At 31.7% G+C, this 20961-nt stretch overlaps 1 protein-coding gene across 1 annotated transcript in view; it reads left to right on the top strand.

The window, feature by feature from the left end:
• Nucleotides 1-20961, top strand: part of MS3_00005124 (uncharacterized protein) — a 114540-nt gene that overhangs the window by 32175 nt on the left and 61404 nt on the right. The window contains exons 7-12 of the mRNA XM_051213157.1: nucleotides 3050-3137; nucleotides 9750-9844; nucleotides 11072-11135; nucleotides 13412-13821; nucleotides 16697-17084; nucleotides 19185-19367. Of these exons, the coding sequence (XP_051069103.1) occupies nucleotides 3050-3137; nucleotides 9750-9844; nucleotides 11072-11135; nucleotides 13412-13821; nucleotides 16697-17084; nucleotides 19185-19367 (1228 nt within the window). The remainder of the gene's footprint in view (nucleotides 1-3049; nucleotides 3138-9749; nucleotides 9845-11071; nucleotides 11136-13411; nucleotides 13822-16696; nucleotides 17085-19184; nucleotides 19368-20961) is intronic.

Raw genomic sequence — 20961 nt, 5'->3', positions numbered from 1 at the left:
AAATAACTCGGTAAAATCTACAAAAATATTTTTTGGTTTCTTCGATTGGTGTTTAAGGTATTCGTGTTTCAATTACGAAGCCACAGGTTTGGAGTTCACTCCACCTACTTTAGTTTAGGTTACGAAATAGTGTCATCAATGGCCACTTATAAAGTAAAGCTCGAAGTCACGTACCTGTCATTAAGATTACAAATTTACCACTTGATAATAATTTTCAATCACAAGTTATCACCATATAAAACTGAATATATTACGAATGATATTGTCTTTGTTTAAAAATCAAATCACCACGATGAACATCACAATGACTTTGGTAAAACCGTGGTCTGAAGCATAAGTATTTGCTTCGAGACCTGACGATCCCAGGTTCGATACTTCTTCCTGTTCTGAGTGTTCAGTGCTGAGGAGTTCCATACTAGGGTGAAACAGATGTCCAGTCCTTTCTGGTTTCTAATCATTGTCTATTCAAAGTCAACCACTGATGTAGAACTCCAAATTCAAGAATATCCGCAATATTTTGTATAGAAGCAATTGAGTCTAACAATTGACTAGTGAACTGGACGACATTTAGTATGTAGACGATATACTTTGGACATGATTTTGACTAGAATTATATCACGATTATTTTGTGGGCTTTCAAACATACTGAAAATTTTACGATCCGTTGGGAAAAAACTATATATATTTTAACAGTTTGCTATACTTCATAGTCAAGCGTAATATAATGTTCCCAACTTTTGTTGAGCAGATAAATTGTTTAAAATTCAAATCACTGAACATATGTTTTGTAGATTGTTCCTTCTACTTCTTAGAATTACCTATATTTCTGTGGGTAATCTAGTTGGATTTCTCCAAAAAAACATTAGAAATATTATACAACAATTGTACATTCACTTTTAAACGTAACTTTTTAACATTCAACTTTTCACATATGGTATAATTAACTAAAATTGTAGTTGATTGTATGTATCTGTAATCATTACAATTTTATTCTATTTGAAATTACGTTATTTATGCTTGTTTCTAACAGTAGTTTTTAAAAAAATCAAAAATTTGTATAATTCCAATGTAACTTTCATCATCATGAACTTACATCAGTTGGCTGATTATTAAATTATATCACAAATTGATTAGAGTTATTTATGTTGACCGGTAAGTCCCGCCTCATTGATCACAATGAGTAGTAGTACAAAAAAAATCCTCGGTTTGAATCATATCCACAGTATCCGGGAGATTTAAATAATTGTTCAGTGTCTTCTGTCGTTTCTTTATAATCCTGGTGTTTACATCATTTCAAATAATTTCACAAAATTAATTTTACTGAAAATAATGTAGATATCATTATGTGAGATCACTTGTCATACACACGTGCTTAAATACATTATTAAATCAATATTGTAAAACGTTATACAATACATTTTTTTAAAAATAGAACCAAGAAATGATACTCGGTAAAAGATATCAGTTGTAGACAATATAAATTTTCTCAATTCAACAGAAATGTGAATTCCTGATGAACAGTGGAAATAGTTACAATGAAACATTATTGTAAATTATAGTATAATAGATAATTGTTTAACATATTTTCATTCTATTCAAAACAGTAATTCATAATTTGTCTGGATATTTGACCTAATTCAACAGTAATTTATCAAACAGAAAATTTTCTCTACCATTTATTTTGTCTTACATTACTGTTGTGACGTGCGGTATCCGAAATCTGATATTGATACACGGTATGCTGTGCGCTAATCCCCCAACTGACTACCTGAGCGAAAACACAAGTGTGAGTGATGACGTGTATTGGACTACCGAATAAAATGTACAAATACTCAATCATATATATATACTACTCTCCTAATCAATTACAAAACAGAATTTTATTTACTGTTCATTGAATAGAATTTTTGCAGCTGACTGAAATTTGTTTAAGAAATACTGAAAACATGAGAATTCATAAATAACCAGTTTGTCTTAGTCTGATACTATTTATCAATTCGCACTCTATGATACTAAGACATTTCAAGTTCGAAAATCAGCTTTACATTATTTAGATTATGGAGTTGAGATTCAAATGATCAACATCGGTAACTCAAACCAATACGTGATATAACACAATCACTACTCTGTAGATCACGGTTCTACTTCCGATATTATTCATCAAAACTTTATCAAATCTAGCCCACAACTAATTGCAACGCTCATTACTTTTCAAAAGTACTTTATTTGATATTTCATGTGCTCACTACTGACAAGCGTCAAGAGGTAATTGTATGAGTTCTAGTGAAAAGCCATGACCGGTGAGGCTAATCCGTGTCGAGTGTGAGGCAGTTACCCATCACGTGAAGCGTTCGCACTCGGTACCGAAGGCCTTTAGTTCGAATCACACGTGTGGGATCGTGAATGCTCACTACTGAGGAGTTCAATACTAGGACGGAACGGCCGTCCAATGGTGGGCTAACTTAGATTGATTTATGATCACAATCAAAACTCAAGAACTTTCACAACCCTATACTGATGTTAATTATTCCATAACGAATACTATCTTCCATTTATTATTTAATAATCAGTTAATTTTCTTATTTCATTTAAACAAAATCTGAATTTACTTAGTTGTGTATACATGACAATCAATCTAAACAATTTTAATCTTTGAAATAGAGCTTTTCTTATTATTTCTATAACTTTTTTCTCACTCAGTATTCTGCCTTTGTTTGTATTATGAATTTAATCAATATATTATTAACGATTGTTTGTATTTATGTCCTCTGATTATAATAAACTCACATATGTGCATACACTTATAAAATATGACTGAATATATTTTGTAACCACAGTTATTATTCTTTTTATACAATTGGAGTTTGCCAAATTATTGATATTTTTTTCATATTTTAATAAGTTGACTAAAAGTGGCATTTGATAGTTAGGGACAAATTGAATATATATCTTGGATGTTTAGATGAAAGCGATTGTTTATGCCAACTGTCATATTTACTCATTCTATTTATCATCATGGTTTTGTCTCTGTAATTTGTTTTCTAAACAGTACCCTCTTACCTGCAGCTGCTGAATTAGAATACCTTAATGTGGTCCGTTATCTGGATCATTATGGAGTTAAAAGTCATGTGGTTAAAGTGAGTTAATTCAGTTTGCATTTACTTATGACATCTTTGTTACTGTACATTATGCGTAAATGCTTAGTTAAATTAGTTATGTCTTATGAATTATTTACGCTCAACAATGTAAATAATGGTCTCGTGAAATTTTTATTTCTAGCCCAAAAATATTCATAAGTTTGCAATCGTTATGAGTTGAGGGTTTTACATATAAATTATGAATGGTTTGTACAGAATCATATGTTGATGAGGAAATGTGTAAATGCTGTATTAACAAATAACTTGTTTTTCAGCTAGTATTTCATCATCACCAAAAAGTTACTATAAGCATCTATTAAGGCTATTACCGGAGTGCTTCAAGATATATTCCCCTATTGTTAGCAGTGATACTTTATTATCACTTTGTAATGGTAGGCATCTTACAATCATATTTCTTCATTTCATTTCAATAATCTCTAAGATATGCCTAAACCGAACTTTATTGTAAAAAAACTATAAAATAATGAGTGAACATTTTTATTACGTAAGAAGTACACTCTATATACTTATCTATTGCTCAATGATTAGTAATCTTATTTACTCAAATGCAGTCAGATTGAGCGAGTGTCTTCAATCCGCCAAGGTATTAATAGTTATCTTGTCGTGATTTCAGAGAAATTTTTGTTTGAAGGCATTACGTTTGTTTAAATACTGTCAACTTCGATGGACAGTGTTCTGTGGTGTAAGAACCGTTTGGAAGAAAGCCACGAGCACCTCACTCAAGACATGGCACTAGTCCATAAATTCAACGACAGTTGTTTGGGGTCTTTATGATCATGATAACCAGTGATTAAGGACTTTAAGTAAAATGGCTTAAAATCTTTTGTAATGGTTCAGGTACTTTCGTATTTTTTTTCTCTTTGAACCTGAGTCCTGGAATCTCTTCATACTCTTTTTCTATGCCTTTTTTACAACTACTTCTATTACTCTGGGTTTTATCTTGATAATTTCATCTGGCTCTGCTAATGTGGTAAGTTAACTTGGACCGATGTACATATTTGTCAGGTTCTACGTTCCACATCACTGGCTAAAAGAAATACGACTTGTCTATTCGTTCTAAACTGCGATGTGTTACATTTCATGAAGAAGTGAACAGAAATCTTACATGAGTGATTACGAAGTATAATTCATCATCCGATAACATTCTGTATATAATCTATAAGTTGTTGAAACGTTCTTTCGTGTTTTACAAAAAGAAAGTTTACGACATTAATTCTTTCTTTGTTTATTCATCAGTAAAAATGATCATCCTGTATGCAATTTTCCTCTCACATTTAACTCAATTGCTTCCAATCATACATTTTAGGAATGTGAATTTACTATTTAAAAACGCTGTTTATCAGATTGTAGACTATATTTGATTTTGTTTACTTTTTAATAGTAAATATATTATTAATGGCCTATGTCATTATGAACTTTGAAACTAGTCAGAATTGAGCAGATCTCATAACCTTTTTTTATTCTACTTACATATGTTCTATGACTAATGGCTTGTAACTCATAATTTGTAATATTAACATAGACACTGTGCCGTTTGAACTAATAACCAATAAGACAGTTTTGTTTTATTTATTTATTTCAACATCTGTCCAACATATGTCAATTATAAAAACGGAAAATAGCCATAACTGAAAAGAGAACCCTTTGCTGTACCACTCTTGTTATATGTCAGTCAACTATTCATGAAGAATACAGAATCGGGTAACAGTGTGTATTAGCCTGCGATTCCACGGTCTTTACCAGAATAGCCATATTCCTTTATATTCATATGCTTAGTTAGGCTTCATGTCTTACCGTTCGGAAAATTTCATATATTTTGTAAATGATTCTTGGTTTTAAGTGATTTTACAAAACCAACATGGTGGCAACAGCTGAAAAAGTGACTGATAATGTGGAACACATGTAATTAAATCAACTTACTAAACAGTAGTTTTTATCTTGAATAGTCTCATCAAAAAGGTACAAATAAATCAAAGTACCTGAGGTGGCTTAACGGACAGTTTGTTTACTTAACCAATCCCTTGAAAATTCTGATAAGGTTACAGGATAAGAGTTGACGAGCTGTTCAACTTTTCACGACCGTCAAAGATGATGCTAGAAAATACGTTTGGAAAAAGGATTCTCAACAGAAAATAAGAGATTAATAATAAATTACTACTTTTATTTAGCATATATGATTTACGAGATGTGAGTAACTTCAAGTCTATGATTTAGTTCAAACTCTAAACGTTGAGTATTGAATTTCGTTATAAATGGAAACTTTTACTAAAACTTAGTCCGTCCCTGTAATATCTATATTTGTACATGTGTACACTTTTAGTGATTAACACCAAATGACGTATTTATTGAGTAAAACTATCATTAACATTTAGATTTGTAAAATATTCACCAACATTTGATTGATCGGTAGTCAAAATTTGAAACAGCAAGCGAATCACAAACCATGATCAAAATCTGCTTTTTTTTTAAAAAAAAAAAACTAATATCCTGCCTAACGCCTAATGATATTGTTTATTTAGGTGATACGATCAGACGAGTTTAATTTAAAAATATTTATACATACGGACTAGTATGAACTGAAGAATAATTAAAAAGAAATAAATATTAAACAGTTACTTAATCGTTATCTAGGTCTTCCAGTTGATAGTTGGGGTTAGGAACTAAATTTAGAATTTTCATCATTTTATGACATCAGCTAATATGCCAAGACGCTATTAAACCAAATGGTTGAATAAATTTCGCGCCAAAATTCAAGACCGATTATCTTATATCTGATTGGTTTGTCCATATATTATAGTCTCGCCACTGTCACTACATAACAAAGTCGGTTTTTGTAACTAATATTACTGATCATGTAAATTATAAACACTCTTATGGTGAAATTTTCATTGAAAATTTGAAGAAAAAAAGACAGCTTAAATAACTGATATACAAAACTATAATTTCAGAAGGGTTTTGTGGATATTATAGTAATTTTATTAGTTGAGATCATGAGTCAATTGAAGCTGGACCACCATGGAGAACCCGGAACTCACCTAGTAACTCACTGAAGACGATGGTGGATGGGTCGCTCAATTTCGTGGATTATTTGAAGTTAGACATTAACACCGTTGGATGCCAGTTCAGTGGTCCTTAGATTAAGCGCTCGCGCGCAAGACTGATAGATCCTGGGTTCGAATCTCGCAAGACGGGATTGTGAATGCACACTACTGAGGAGTCCTACCTTAGGACGAAACGGCCGTCCAGTGCTTTCAGGTTTTCCATGGTGGTCTAGCTTCAATTGTCTATTGATCTCAACTATTAAACTATAATTATTGCAAACTATATTTATCGATTCATTGATCATTGAAACAAATTTTTTTTTGATAACTATTCTGACATTTGTTAACTTAATATCATAGATTACAAAACAACATATTGTCTTTTTTGTTTGCTTATTGTCAGTTAGTATTTCGTTTGTTCAGTATTCGGTATTCACTTCTTCTAGTCGATATTGTTTCTCTTCTGTTTTGCTTTGTGAAAAAAGTTACTTCAAATTGTGATGAACAGACTGTTATGAAGAATAATTTCTTTTTTGGATAAAATCTGATGTATCTTATTTCTATTATTCTGTCGTTTGATTATGACATGAATAAAACATTTTCATATTATCAAAAAGATCATTAGAAATTTTGTATATAATTACTTACTTATAGTTTTTTATTCTTAAAACAAAATTGTAACGATAACAACGATTTCTGTTGGGTCGGATCGTTTTATTTGATTGATCAGTTTGATTAACATTAAAAATTGGAAATTGAAATCAAGTTTACGAATTACATAAAGAGCATGAATGCTTTTCAAATATAAACTATTAGATAAGTATTACTACTTGAGACATATGAATAGATGAATTCCAGATAGAAATTATAAAATTTAAGCACTCACCGGATATGATCTCTGGAGGATTTGTGTATATGTGTTTCTGATTAGTTCTAGACTAGACTTAAATAGTTGTCCATTGCTTTCTGGTTTTCAGTGGTTGTCTAACTAAAATCGATCCTTGACGATGTTATTTTAAAAGTTTGTCATAGAATTTTATGTGACCTCACTGACTAACTTTCATAGATTTAATCGGGAAATAGTTTTACTTACTTACTTACGCCTGTTACTCCCAATGGAGCATAGGCCGCCGACCAGCATTCTCCAACCCACTCTGTCCTGGGCCTTCTTTTCTAGTTCTATCCAATTTTTGTTCATTCTTCTCATGTCTATCTCCATTTCCCGGTGTAAAGTGTTCTTTGGTCTTCCTCTTTTCCTTCGACCTTGAGGACTCCAAGTGAGGGCTTGTCTTGTGACGCAGTTGGGTGCTTCCCTCAATGTGTGTTCTATCCACTTCCAGCGCTTCATTCTGATTTCTTCCTCCACTGAGATTTGGTTTGTTCTCTCCCACAGTACGTTGTTGCTAATAGTGTCCGGCCAACGGATCCGAAGTATTTTACGTAGACAACTATTAATAAACACATGTATCTTCTGGATTATGGCTTTCGTAGTTCTCCAAGTTTCCGCTCCATACAGTAGAACTGTCTTGATACTTGTATTGAAAATCCTGACCTTGGTGTTGGTTGACAGTTGTTTTGAGTTCCAGATGTTCTTCAGTTGTAAATATGCTGCTCTTGCTTTATTGATCCGCGCTTTCACATCTGCATCAGACCCACCATTTTCATCAATGATGCTGCCCAAATATGTAAAGGTTTTTACATCTTCCAAATCTTCTCCGTCAATTGTGATTGGATTGGGGCATGCTGTGTTGTATCGGAGAATCTTGCTTTTCCCTTTGTGTATATTGAGACCTACTGCTGCTGAGACTGTTGCTACACTGGTTGTCTTCTCCTCCATTTGTTGTTGCGTGTGCAATAGAAGAACCAAATCATTTGATTAAAACCAAAACTACGTTATACATAGCAGTATATACTCTAAAAAATGTTTACAGTGAACACAAACTTAATAGAAATTTCATTTTTAATATCTTTTGTCATTTTCATTCATATTATCTTGTTTCTAATGAGATTTATTGTTTAAATGTTAAAAAAAACTGTTTCAAATGACTGAACCTTTCATACTTAATTCAAATGAAAATATATTTGCATACATCTTACAATACTTTTAAGTTGTGTAGTAACTTAAGTTTTTGTTGAAATGTTATCATAAATCTATCTAATAGAATGTATAGTGATCCATATTTGAAAGTTCTTTAAACCGGTTGTTTAATAATAACAATCGGTTTCTCAATATCGAACCACATAATATTTTGTTTATGACCTCGGAATTGACATAATGAAAGAGCAGTGAAATTGGTAACATTTATAAGATGAATAAATAACCTACTTATATTCAAATTAAAGATAATAATTTCTTTCTAAATAACTCTCATGCTACTTGATAGATAGCTTTTATTTTCAAACGTTTAAAACAAATGCTATTTAAGACGGAGATAATACAGTGAACACTGTACTCTTTTGTATTAAAGGACACTAAATCTTTTGAATGTCAGTGTGAATCAAATCTCATTATTTTTATTTAACGTAAATAAGATAATCATCCTCAATAAATTCAGCACTATATTTCTCTTACATCAGTGCAAAACAGATGGCAAACTGTTTTTCAGTATTGAATCATGAAAACTAATACATTAGCAGACATTATTGTGTGATATCTATCTAAATGGTCCAAAGATTAGTTAAATATGATATTCTGCATAGCTAAATGAAAACATACTTTAAAATTACTAAGTAGTCAGATATTCTTATGTAAAAAAGCTTAGTAAACTTTAAATATTAGGTGATACCAAAGCTAATTAATATATGATCAGTTTTGTGGTTTGTTAATCATAGAACACTATTTAACAGTAAACTTAGAATCGTCAGAATTAGGCATGATTCATGTAGATCATGAAGTTGAAATCCAATTGGTACATAGTTTCGAATTAAGCGAATTCGTGATATTCTGTGATAATCATGAAATTCTACGGGTGATTACTACTGCATATCTAGTACGTTGAACTTTAATAGCTACAACTGATATTAGTCCATAATAAAAAGGTTTTTCAGAAAAATGAATGAAACTTCCAACATAATACTTCATCGTAGCATAAACTCTCATACTCCATAAGTTACAGGACCCAAAAGCTCCAGGGATCGAAGCGAAAGCCTAATTTACAAAGCAGAGGTGGCTTTTAATTGTTTACCTTTCTAATTTTAGTCATTTTTCGATATCCCCTATCATCATCCATTGCTAATGACGACGTCTGCTTCACACCCAAGATAAGTGAGATGCATTGATCATGGCTTGGATTGGTTACTAGTATTCACATGATTATTTCTAGTGTTTGTGTGACGAGTTATAGGCTGACTTCAGTAATAAAACAATTAAAAACAGGAAACCTTGAGCAGCTGTTTCTTTATATTATTGGTCTCCTTAATAATGCGAAATCATTCATTTTAAGGAATCAAATACACAGTAGAGTTATCTTATCGACTATAATAAATATAATATTCCTACGAAGTGTCTATTTCTTTTGTCTTTTTCTGATTTTTAATTTCTCTATACGAGGATGAGCAACATAACCTTCAGACAATCACTATTGGGGTATCTTTTGTTGGAATAAGTTTATTTCGTGATAATAAAATGTTACAACAATATTCTTGGTAAGCTTTTATTGTTAATACTTCCAGTTAATTTTAACCTATTTCTTATCATTTGTATGAACGGTTAAATTGAATTTTTCCCTTGAGTCATTACTTCCACTTGTATTTTGTTTTATAATAAACATACTCATCGGTCTTATACAATTGCACGCTTGCACGAATATGATTACATACTATTTAATAGTGAAAAAAGCTTATCTCGTTTTTGTTATTTAAAGATCTTTTTTAAAAATAATATAATGACGTTTTGTATGATATAGTCAATGCAGCAGTTAAACTTTCCTCGTACCTATCTGTTTGCATTAACAGTTGAGATATGGTTTTTTCAAAAAATCCTCCAGGGTAACATTCATCAATATGGTTACATATTTATAGTTTATAATAAATATCCTTTTCCTTTATACAACTTATGTGATGCTGTGAAGAAGATAAGCAGATACATGGTTTCGGTTCTCAAAGTACTGAAACTTGACATCAGCAATATACTGCTTGCTTGACTTAAAAGTCTTAAAGTCTTGTGATTAAGGATCAATTGTTCGGCTTGTAGACTATTTAGTAGTTTCTGAATTACAGTTCACCAAAGCCACTTGTAATTATTTGTAGATTCTTCTGTCATTTATGTCGGATCTTCTTGATGCACAATAATTTTGATCTATGCTCTATAGCGTTTCCTGTGGTCAAATTTTGAATAATGGCTGCCAGATCATTCGGTCTCAAATCGTAAAGTTATAGTTTAGTTTCGTGGTGACTTTCGAATTGTCATCCAATAGCACTAATACGAATAATACTCTCCCAAATGACGAAGTTTAATAAATTGAATTATACTACTGGCACGTAATCAGTAGCATAAAATAACAACCTCAAATTACCAAGCCCATAGCATATCACATCACTACTATTCCGAAAAGCCTGTTGGGAGAGAAATATGTCAACCTTTTTCGTCTTATGTACTTAACCTAGTTAAACCTCTCAAAAGTCATGTGTTCTATGTAGTATGAATGACTGTTGACAAATTCTAAGACGTTTAGTTTTAGGGGGATATTATTTTGTGTGTCATGGTTTGTACATACTAGCAAACATTCTCACCGACTTTGTGAATATGATTCATAAGTAAATAGTATCAATAATCATTGGCTTGAAAGTCATCTGAATCACAACTTTACTCCTTACAGCTTTTTACTAAATGAATAAATGTCTAATTCAAGCATGTTGTATTAAACTCTTTAGGGATAACATTTCGAAAATCAATTTCAAGGGGAAACGATTCACAATACATTTTAAAACGAGTTCAGTGAGTCATAAATTTAAATGCTTTGCTTAGTTTTGTTTATTATTCTTGGGGATACTGCATCAATCTTTAAATAACACTATTCATATTCGATAGTATTCAATCACTTTCGAGTCAGAAAACCTTTTATCAAAAATTTGTCGTTAGATGATCTTTATTGATAGTTTCTACTGTTTCACGTCTGTCAAATACACTATTTTGATGAATTCACAACTTTTGACGAATTCCCATCATACTTCATTTGGATGATGCTGATTATTCTATTGACCCTACTCTTTAAGGCTGTGCTATGTTTGAAGAAATTACGAGTTCACCTAATCTGAGAAAAGAACGAAGACTCTGTGACACAAAGACCAATTAACTAGCTATTGCGACGTGTCCCATCCCGGATAATTAGAGAGAGAGAAGTCCAAGTTCGGAAGAGGGGAATATATTCCACAAGTAGCTAGAAGCACGAACAACCACGGCAAGTCTAGTCGGAAATACACACATTAATGTATTGATTCATACACACATTTTTGATTAATAATTAGAATAAAGTCACATACATGAAAAATACTTAAAGTTATAACAAATCCCATGCTGAGTATAGTTCATGTTAACTTAATATAAGAATATCGTATGTTATACAGAATCAAATGTCACACGGGAAAACAAAACTGAATACTCCACTGAGTAATCATCACATTGAATTAAAACGGAAGTAATGTTGAATAAAAATCATAATGAGTAAATCAATCTAATTTTGACTTTTCGGCGAGACTCTAATTTATCGACGAGCCAGTCAGAGGCGTTACGGTTACTGTGCCAACTTCAGTGCGTAATACTAACGTACGATCGGTTCGCAGGGAATTTTGTACAAAACGTGATAATTGAGCCGCTATAACAAATAAAACTGCGGGACTATAATTTATGGACGAATCAATCAGGTATAAGATGATAGATCTCGGATTTTAACGCGAAAGCCTTTCATCCATTTGGCTAAATAAATTTCTGGCATTATAGCTGATGTCAGTTCGTGATGAAAACCCCATATATAATTCCTAACTAAGGCAAATTACGACAATTATTGCAAACTGGATAATAAAAGCACCAGTAACAATGGCTGTAGCCAGGTACAGACTCCTACATAGGCTTGGTTATGTGTGTCGTGTCGTTATCTACAAGTAGCATTTAGTGCACTCAATAACCGGAGTGCACATAAACAATATTGAAGCTATGTGGTCGAAGCTGAAAGAGTTTTTGAGACTTTATCATGGCTCCAGAGGCCGACTATTCTGTAGCTGTATAGATGATTTCCTCTACTGCATTCATTAGGATTTTGAAACCTCTGGACTTCTTACTAACCTTGACAAGTTTTTGAACCACGTATAAGAAGTGTTTCTACTTTATTTCCTTGTTTTTGTATAACATATTTTCACTTTATACTGACTGTTTGCTGATTGGCTAATATTTCTCAGGGTCGCTTAAGATTCGTTCAAAGGTCATCCATAAATTAGAGTTTCGCCGACTTTTCTACCAGTCACATCAGGTTGACAATTTTATATTAGCATTAATCAACGTTAATTATCTGAAAACGTGGTATAAATTGTCATACACGTTTGTTATTTTGTGCATTCGATTTATTATTCTTTGTTATGTATTCACTGTTACTTTTCATATTTAAGAAAAATTCTCTAATCGATAATTGTGCTATTATATTTATAAATTGAATTAGTTTTTCACTTCATTGTAGATTATACTTCCTGTATCACCATTTCACAGACCTTAAAGTTACTCAATATTCATTTACAGAGTCATATAATGACTTCATTAGAAACTATCTACTACGGTAGGTTGAATTATAATTCACTGTAAGCAGAAGAATTAGACATAAGATATACAAACTTTACAAATAATGAATGAATAAACTAAACTGAAAACGCATAATTCTACGTAATTCAATTCGTTAGAAAAATTAAGTTATTTTACATTGACATAACTATCTAAACCCATTTTTTTAACTACAAATAACTAAATAAGTTTTCTTATTTTAAATTTATGATAAGTAACTTGTTATTTATATTTAATAATTTATGTACCAATAGACTTTTTCGTAGAAAGGTCACATACTTCTATAGAGTAGGACCTCCTCAGATGTTCTTATTATTTTCCTCCATAAAAAAACTCTTTATACTAAACTATGCCTTCTCGTTTAACTTTATTAATGACATTCGTAAGGAATCATCATTCAGAAATAATAATAAACTTTATATGCAATTTTATGATTTCATTTTCAGAAATCAATGAATGGTCATGTTACTTCTATTAGTGGATTAACTACTCCAATCATAAATTTTGGAAGTGAATTGAAACAACATTATCGTTTTCCATCAGCTGTAAGTACTAAATTATTTTGGCAATATGCAGTTAGTTGTCATGCATTTTTTCGTGTTCGTGAACCAAATTCGACAACACAACGTAAATTTACTACTGGTTTAAATCAACAAGCATCAACTATATCAGCAACAGCGCTTTACGCAGCTATGTCAAGAATTGCTAGCGGTTTCCAGCGTTATTTTTCAATCACTAGACGAAGTAGTCTTTCAACTGCCACTCCTAATGGTCCAGTTGGTGGAGTCGGTCGTACTTTATCTACACTAATGGAATTAAGGCGTAGCTCCAGGGCCTTTGATCGTAGTTTTTCAAGGTGAGATTTTATTTAGTGTATGAGTTTTTCCTGTGCTCTACTTTTAGAAATGTCACGTTATATACTTTAGAGATAACGACAACGGTCGAGATCGAGATATATGTTTATTTACTGGAATCTTAAAATAGTTTATAATAACTAATATTCATATTATTCCCAAGAAGTTGAATAATCTACTCAAATCCCTTATATGTTAATAATTGCTATATGCTCACTGTTGTTTAACTTCTAAGTAGTAGTTCCTGGAGTCATAGTGGGAAGCTGCGACCTATGTTATCCAACTTTGTCGAGTATGAGATGGTTACTTATCACTGCAATTGAAAGATGGTTATGCAATATTGCGGATCCATTGGAGCTAGACATGCAAACCATTGCGTCCAAAAACATTGGTCTAACGGTTAAACCCTTGCATGGAGCCTAGAGGTCCCACGTTCCATCCCTGATAGGATCGTGAATTCCCACTCCTAAGAAGTCTCATACCAGGACGAAACTGCTATCCAATGTTTTCTGGTTCTCATTAGTTGCTTAACAAAGGTCAGCCTTCCCTATCGACAATATTGTTGTCTATTATTGAAACATAAGCGTAAGAAATTAATGAATATGTCTACGCCAAAATAGTTATACGTAGCCATTTTCATTAAGTTCATTTTGTGGGCCTATTGACTAGACTAATACATAATGGTAGTGTGTAAGTAATCTGTCCTCGGATAAATAATTGTTTAATTTTACCGATTATACTGCATGTCATTGGACATTTAAATTGAATTAATTCAAAACTTACTTAGATTCATGGTGATTAACTGATTTATTCATTTCAATATCATCTTGTTCTCCAACTGTAATATATGACTAAGTCCTTAGTTGTCGAAATATTTAAAATTAGTAAAGGCTTAGAGATATTCACTTCTGTAAATTCATAAACTTGGATCAAAATGAACACTCCGTTTTCAGTTCATCTACATTCATAAAATTTGTGATGAAAATTCCTATGTTGTAGTTGTTGTCAATTCTTGTCACCTGTGAAGTTCAGTATGTCTATTCAATAAAGCTGTACACAGGCCTATAATCGTTTTCATGAATGAACAGCCTTATTTTTCAATTGTAAATAATGTAATAAGATATTTAATAGGGTTTCTTAAAACTTCATACTCATTCGCTACTCAACACATTTCAGTGTTGTAAATGTTGACTTACCATCTCAAATAATTTTTTCAATGTTCAATATGTCACTTCAAATTCACAAATTATTGGTTTAGGGTTGTGGAGATTGTTGAGTCTAAATTGATACCACGATTGGATCAGTGTTAGACCAACATTGAAAACAAATTATTGATGTTTACCAAATCGCTTCAAGTAGATATTATTCAATTGATTGATGTCAATTTATATCATAATAAATCATTTTCCATTCTCCACAGGCTATTTTTTACATATTACTGATATTTTATAAATGCACACTTCAAAATACTAATGTACAGTTGTCATACATATATTCCATTATCGATTTTATCCTGCTAATAGCATACTGTATTCTTCTATAGATGATAATTGGAATAGAATTTAGTACATATTACCTAATATACACTCATTAAATGACAATTCATGAATAATCTATATATCCCCTCATCTCTGTACCCATTTTAAACTGTTTGTCCTATTGTATTATGTAACTGTTTGGATTTGGTTAAGCTTTTAATTAGACTGATCTGAAAAAAAAGTTTACCGTAACTAAAACGACAGAAATGCACAATATGCAACAATAAAAATGGACAACCAAGCTTTTTTAAATGTTAAAGTACTAGTTCCGTGAGGATATATAAACAAGGAATAGCCATGATAATGCAATCGAAAGATTATAATACTAGATTCCGTAATTTAAACAAGAACAATAGATTTAACAAGTTAGTAACGAATTATGATGTGAATGCAGTAAGATGGTTAGAATATTTTTGTTACAATAATCAAAGGTAACAGAGGTGCAAAAATATGTAAAAGAAAGAGGAGTCCCATACTAGGACGAAACGGCTCAAAAATTCAACTATTAAAATTGCCTCAATCTCCATAATCCCCTATTCTGATACAAATATACGATTGTACAGACAGGTTTGTTTTAAATCCTTTGATAATGTGTTCACTAGCAAATAAATGAGTCAAGTATATCATTATTTCCCTTAGTTTACTGAAGTTCAAATATCGCTAGTGAACAATCTCTTTCAATGTTTAATCTAAATGATATAATTCACTGATCATTTTATCTAATTCGCTTAATTATCTCTTTATAAAATTTCTGTTAACAGTATTTGTAGTGCAGTTCACATTTGAAAGAATCCCTTTTTATCATTCCAAATAAATGACTTGAAATTTATCTGATCATGAAAGCTATTCACTGAACCCCTAACTTAAATATTTGTCCTACATTTTGAGTAGAAATACAAATAAATGAAAAAATTGCAGAAAAATCTTCTATCTTCTAATATATTCCTTATGTATGTAAACGAAAATCGACAGTGTTATGTACTGATTTATCGGTGACACGTTGTTTCCCTTAATTTCCATTCTGCTTCGGTTTGGGCACCCGGGCAGTATCACAGCCCTCACACATATCGAATGAGATTTGTGTGGCGCATATGTATTTGGTGCCTCGTTGTACTAATATCTGTGTTAAAATAAATAAATGATAAATATATTATGACGAAACATAACTATTGTCTTATGATATATCGTGATTTTCAACATAAGTTATTGATTTGGGGCTTTTCAAATAATTTTCCTTTCACGTTACTTCTGGCTGTCACTGAATACTTTTTTATTAACTTTAGTTATTCAAAATTTTGCTTAAAATCTACGTCAGTCATCTAAACTTTTTTCTATCCAGAACACATAGTAGACGAAGTAATCCTCTACCTCAAGTCAATTCAATTCAAATTGCATCACCTTCATCTAAACCAGATAGTTCAACCAGTTTATTGTCTGGAAATCCTATAGATTCAATTAATACAACTGGAAATCAATCAAAATCTTATGCTCAAATCCCTCCTGGGGCAAGAATTACTGGCTCTGCAAGTAGTGGAATATTAAGTGACAGTAAAATAACACGTTCAAGCTATCGTAGCAGTACTAATCAAAACCGTGAATCAAATAACGTTCTATCATCGCACACATCAATTAATACTAGTGGTAAAGCAAAGAAGTTAACAACAGATATGGAAAACTCTACTAATGTCATTCGTTTATCTAGTCATTCGAAACAGAGTTGTAATGAGGTAATTATTACTAACTAATATTGATTATTTTGATACAAAAACGTTTAGTTAGTGTTCATATATATATACATAAGTCGATTATTCTTCAAGATTTCAGTGTCGGTCCTAACAAGATCATTTAGGTGGAGTTTTGTCCTCTGAGATGAATGTTTTGGTCGTGGATCTTTCATCATTCTTCTGAACGACATCATCGGCACCATTTTCAGGTAGTAGTGAAGTGATCGAATTTCTCCACATATGACTCACAGAGAACAAAACTCCACCAAATTCATCTACCTCAGCTACAATTCCCCATTTTATTACGATCATGATCCAATATTTGTCATTCATTAACTATTTTCCCTTTCTCCTTTTAAGAACTATTGTTCAAATAAACATCCGTGCTATTTTTTGATAACTGATAATTCGATTTCTTAAATATTTACCTAATTTAAATATTGTAGTTATCTACGAGCCTTGTTATTTTTAGTTTTGAAGTATTTGTTGATTTATTTATACACATGTATGTATTGGATAAATTATCTGACTGTCGAAAGTACATATATAGACCATGTATAGATTCACAATACTGATATTTTCCCCAATGAATGAAGAAAATTAATGAGGTTCCTTGAGATTCATATTAAAATGCGATTCACAAAAATGAACATCTAGACAATCGTTGCATTAAGAAAGCATTTGATGAATTTTAACACTTCAATCAATTAATTATATAACTGTTTACTGTAGAAATGTGTAGAGAACGACAGAAATTTGAATTTATAAAGCGCCAAATATGTGTTATTGTTAAAACAAATTCTAATTTACTAATGTTTCTTTTATAAATCTGGTTTATACGAATTTACAAGCAAAATAATTTTATTAAATTTACTTAGCTCAGTACATAGAAAGAATATGTAATATAAATTTCCAATGTCCATTGTAGTATCATTAAAAATAAACATATGTTGGTACTGAGCGCTTATCATACACGATAAGTTTAAATATTAATTGGATATACTGGATCCAGAACTGAAATGTCTTCGCATATTTCTGACCTCTATGGTATACTGTTATCGAAATAAAAATGGTATTAAATGTATCGAAGCTGTAAACATAAGGATTTTCATAAGTCTGGTGTAGTTCAATTCAAGAGATTAATGTACTTTTTGTGAATAGATATTAAATTCCTTAAAGATGTCGGAAAACCTAAAATATTCTGTTTGAACGCAGAACTAAGAAACCAAAATTTATTCGATTAGACCAGACTGCGTTCTACTGTATTGCGTACAAAGCGTTTTTGAGTTACTCATATCAAATGAAATCAACTTAAATTGTTTAACATGTTGAGCCGTAGCTGAGCTTTCAACTAATAAGCCATATATTCGAACCCTGCTCAACCTACTTTCATTCAAATAGCTGCATTGTATCATCAACCCTCAAGATGAAAACATGTGGCTCAAAACCGAGTATACGAAACCTATATTGGTAAAGTGAGCAACATTAACTTCGTGTGAAACAGCTTAGAGATCTTAACGTTTTGTAGTTGAAAACGTAAAATTTCTAATCCACATACCTGTACAAATTAAGTCAGTTTATTGTATCTAGGGTAATTTTTCATAGTTTAAATGTTTTACACACACAAACAACGAATTTCCCGGTTATTTTCTGTTACGATTCCAACTACATTCAATTTATTTTGAATAAGATTTGATAGCCGTCCTTAAATTCATATATCGGTCTAAATTATCTGTTAGATGGAATAACTGAAGCTTCCCGATTTGGTGACTAGTTCAAGGTACCAACTAAACAGGAAATACAATTACTATCCAAATGATTGTGTACATATATATTAGGAAATTAACACTATTTTTTACACTAAATGTTTATTATGGGTAGTAGAAGTTATTTTAATAACTAATGATTGATCAAGAACAAAACTGAAGATTATAAAACAACATATATCTATGTATTTCCTATAATTATTTTCACGTACGTACTATTCAACCCAAGATGTACGTTTTGTCTGAGAAGGAACAAAGGTGTTTCTATTTTACAAGAATCTGTTTGACTTTTTTCGTAATCTTTTCTTAAGTTTGTTTCTTTTCTTCTTGTTTTCAGACATCATCTCAAAGGAACCCAACTAATATAACATCAAATCATTTAGACAAACCTCTTCGACCTAAATCATTTAAAATAACTAGCCCAGTAAATAGTGTTACTGGAGGAGCTACACGAGTCAGTCAACGACGCCAACACAACCAACAGTCATCTGTTCCTCTTCAAAACCAACACCAAGAAACGGTAAGTCTTTTGATGATCTAAAATATGGTCTATGTTTGTTAATAGTGTAGTGTCCGCTACATACTCTGACAGATATAAGCAGTGTGTAGCAGCAGTCGTAGGTGGAATGTCTGTCAGCAGAATATCGAATCTAAGAGATTGGGAGGGGAAACAGAGAGCAACTGTAGTAACAACAGAATTGGTAGAATCATGAAGTGTTTGAAGGGTAACTAAAGAAAGATGTGCAAATACTGTATTTAATGTGTTTGGTTTTCATGAAACAATAAATTGGTTTTCCCCGCCTCAGTTTTTGTTCACTACAGTAGTACTGTTCATCATACTTGATATAATAAAATTATTTGATATAATAGATGACCATTATACGATGATCATATTTTTAAAAAAGATTCAATTTAATTCATTCTTAAGTCAGTCACAATTATTGTTTTTAAAGTCATTGATGATATACATTTATTAGATAAAAGATAATTATTCAATTGGTGATTGTTTGTTTTGTTTTTCTCTTGATAAAATTCACCTATCTTCGATTAATTAAATAGAAGTGTTTTCTTGTTAATTATTTTTTTTGTATTGACTGTTTGAATCTTCCCACTGATGTTTAGGACTGCAACTGATCAGTCTCTCATTGAGGTATGTGCATCCTGTGCGGATTACCTCGATATTGCTTTAAGTTACAAGCATTATAAGCCATGATGGGCAGTGACAAGCAGAGACTTATCAATTGCAATCCTAAACATCAAGATTCAAACAGCCAGTACAAATGAAATAAATTTCACTCCATATCATAAGCCAGTGGCTTTCTGGACTCAGTATCTAAGTTGACAGCGCGATGGCATTTAAGCAAACGGTACTTCTTTCAAGTCCTGGAATGAACACCAACTCTGGGATACAGGTGCATCCAGCTGATGAGTCCCAAACAGGACGAAACGCGCATGCTGTATTCCACTACTAGCCACCATCCGCTCCGTTGTTATTAGCATTGTAAAATGATGAGTAAATTTATTGTTGGGTGACGTCACGACAGTAAAAACTTCACAAATAAATTATTCGACTGAAATATAAATATAACTTTTGCCTTTAAACATGCTTAAATGAAATTAAGTAGTTCATTGATAATTAACTTTAAAAAACCAACGTCAGCCAGCTTCTTATTAAGTGATTTGTTTTACTGAGTGTTCAAGTGTTAAGGTTTGTGATAATAAACATGATTCATAGGCCTAAATGAAAGTTATAACTTTGTTCTTTTTGGGAATTCAAAATTTGGTCACAGTGACAAAATGTTTCCTTCGTTTGTTACAGCTTCTGTTCCCTTTTAATATCATTAATGATCGCCTTTTTCATTAATAAACATCATATGGTCCTATTGAGAGATGTTCAAGAGCTTTATTAATGTAATCTGTTTTATTCATGAATACTGTTGTGTTGCCTTTGTCGGCTTTCGTGATGACAATCGTTTTGTCTTTTTGAAGCAAATGCATAGCCTTCAATTCTTCTTTTGAAATGTTTCGTGTAATGTGTTTTTGTTTAGTTAAGATTAATAAAGCTCTTGAACATCTCTTAACAAGATCATATGAAAAGATCAATCCGAAGAATT

This window comes from Schistosoma haematobium, chromosome 3 (assembly GCF_000699445.3).
Source record: "Schistosoma haematobium chromosome 3, whole genome shotgun sequence".
NCBI classification, from domain to species: Eukaryota; Metazoa; Platyhelminthes; class Trematoda; order Strigeidida; family Schistosomatidae; genus Schistosoma; species Schistosoma haematobium.
The sequence above is the reverse complement of the archived record's forward strand: the minus strand, read 5'-3'. Positions and strand labels throughout refer to the sequence as shown.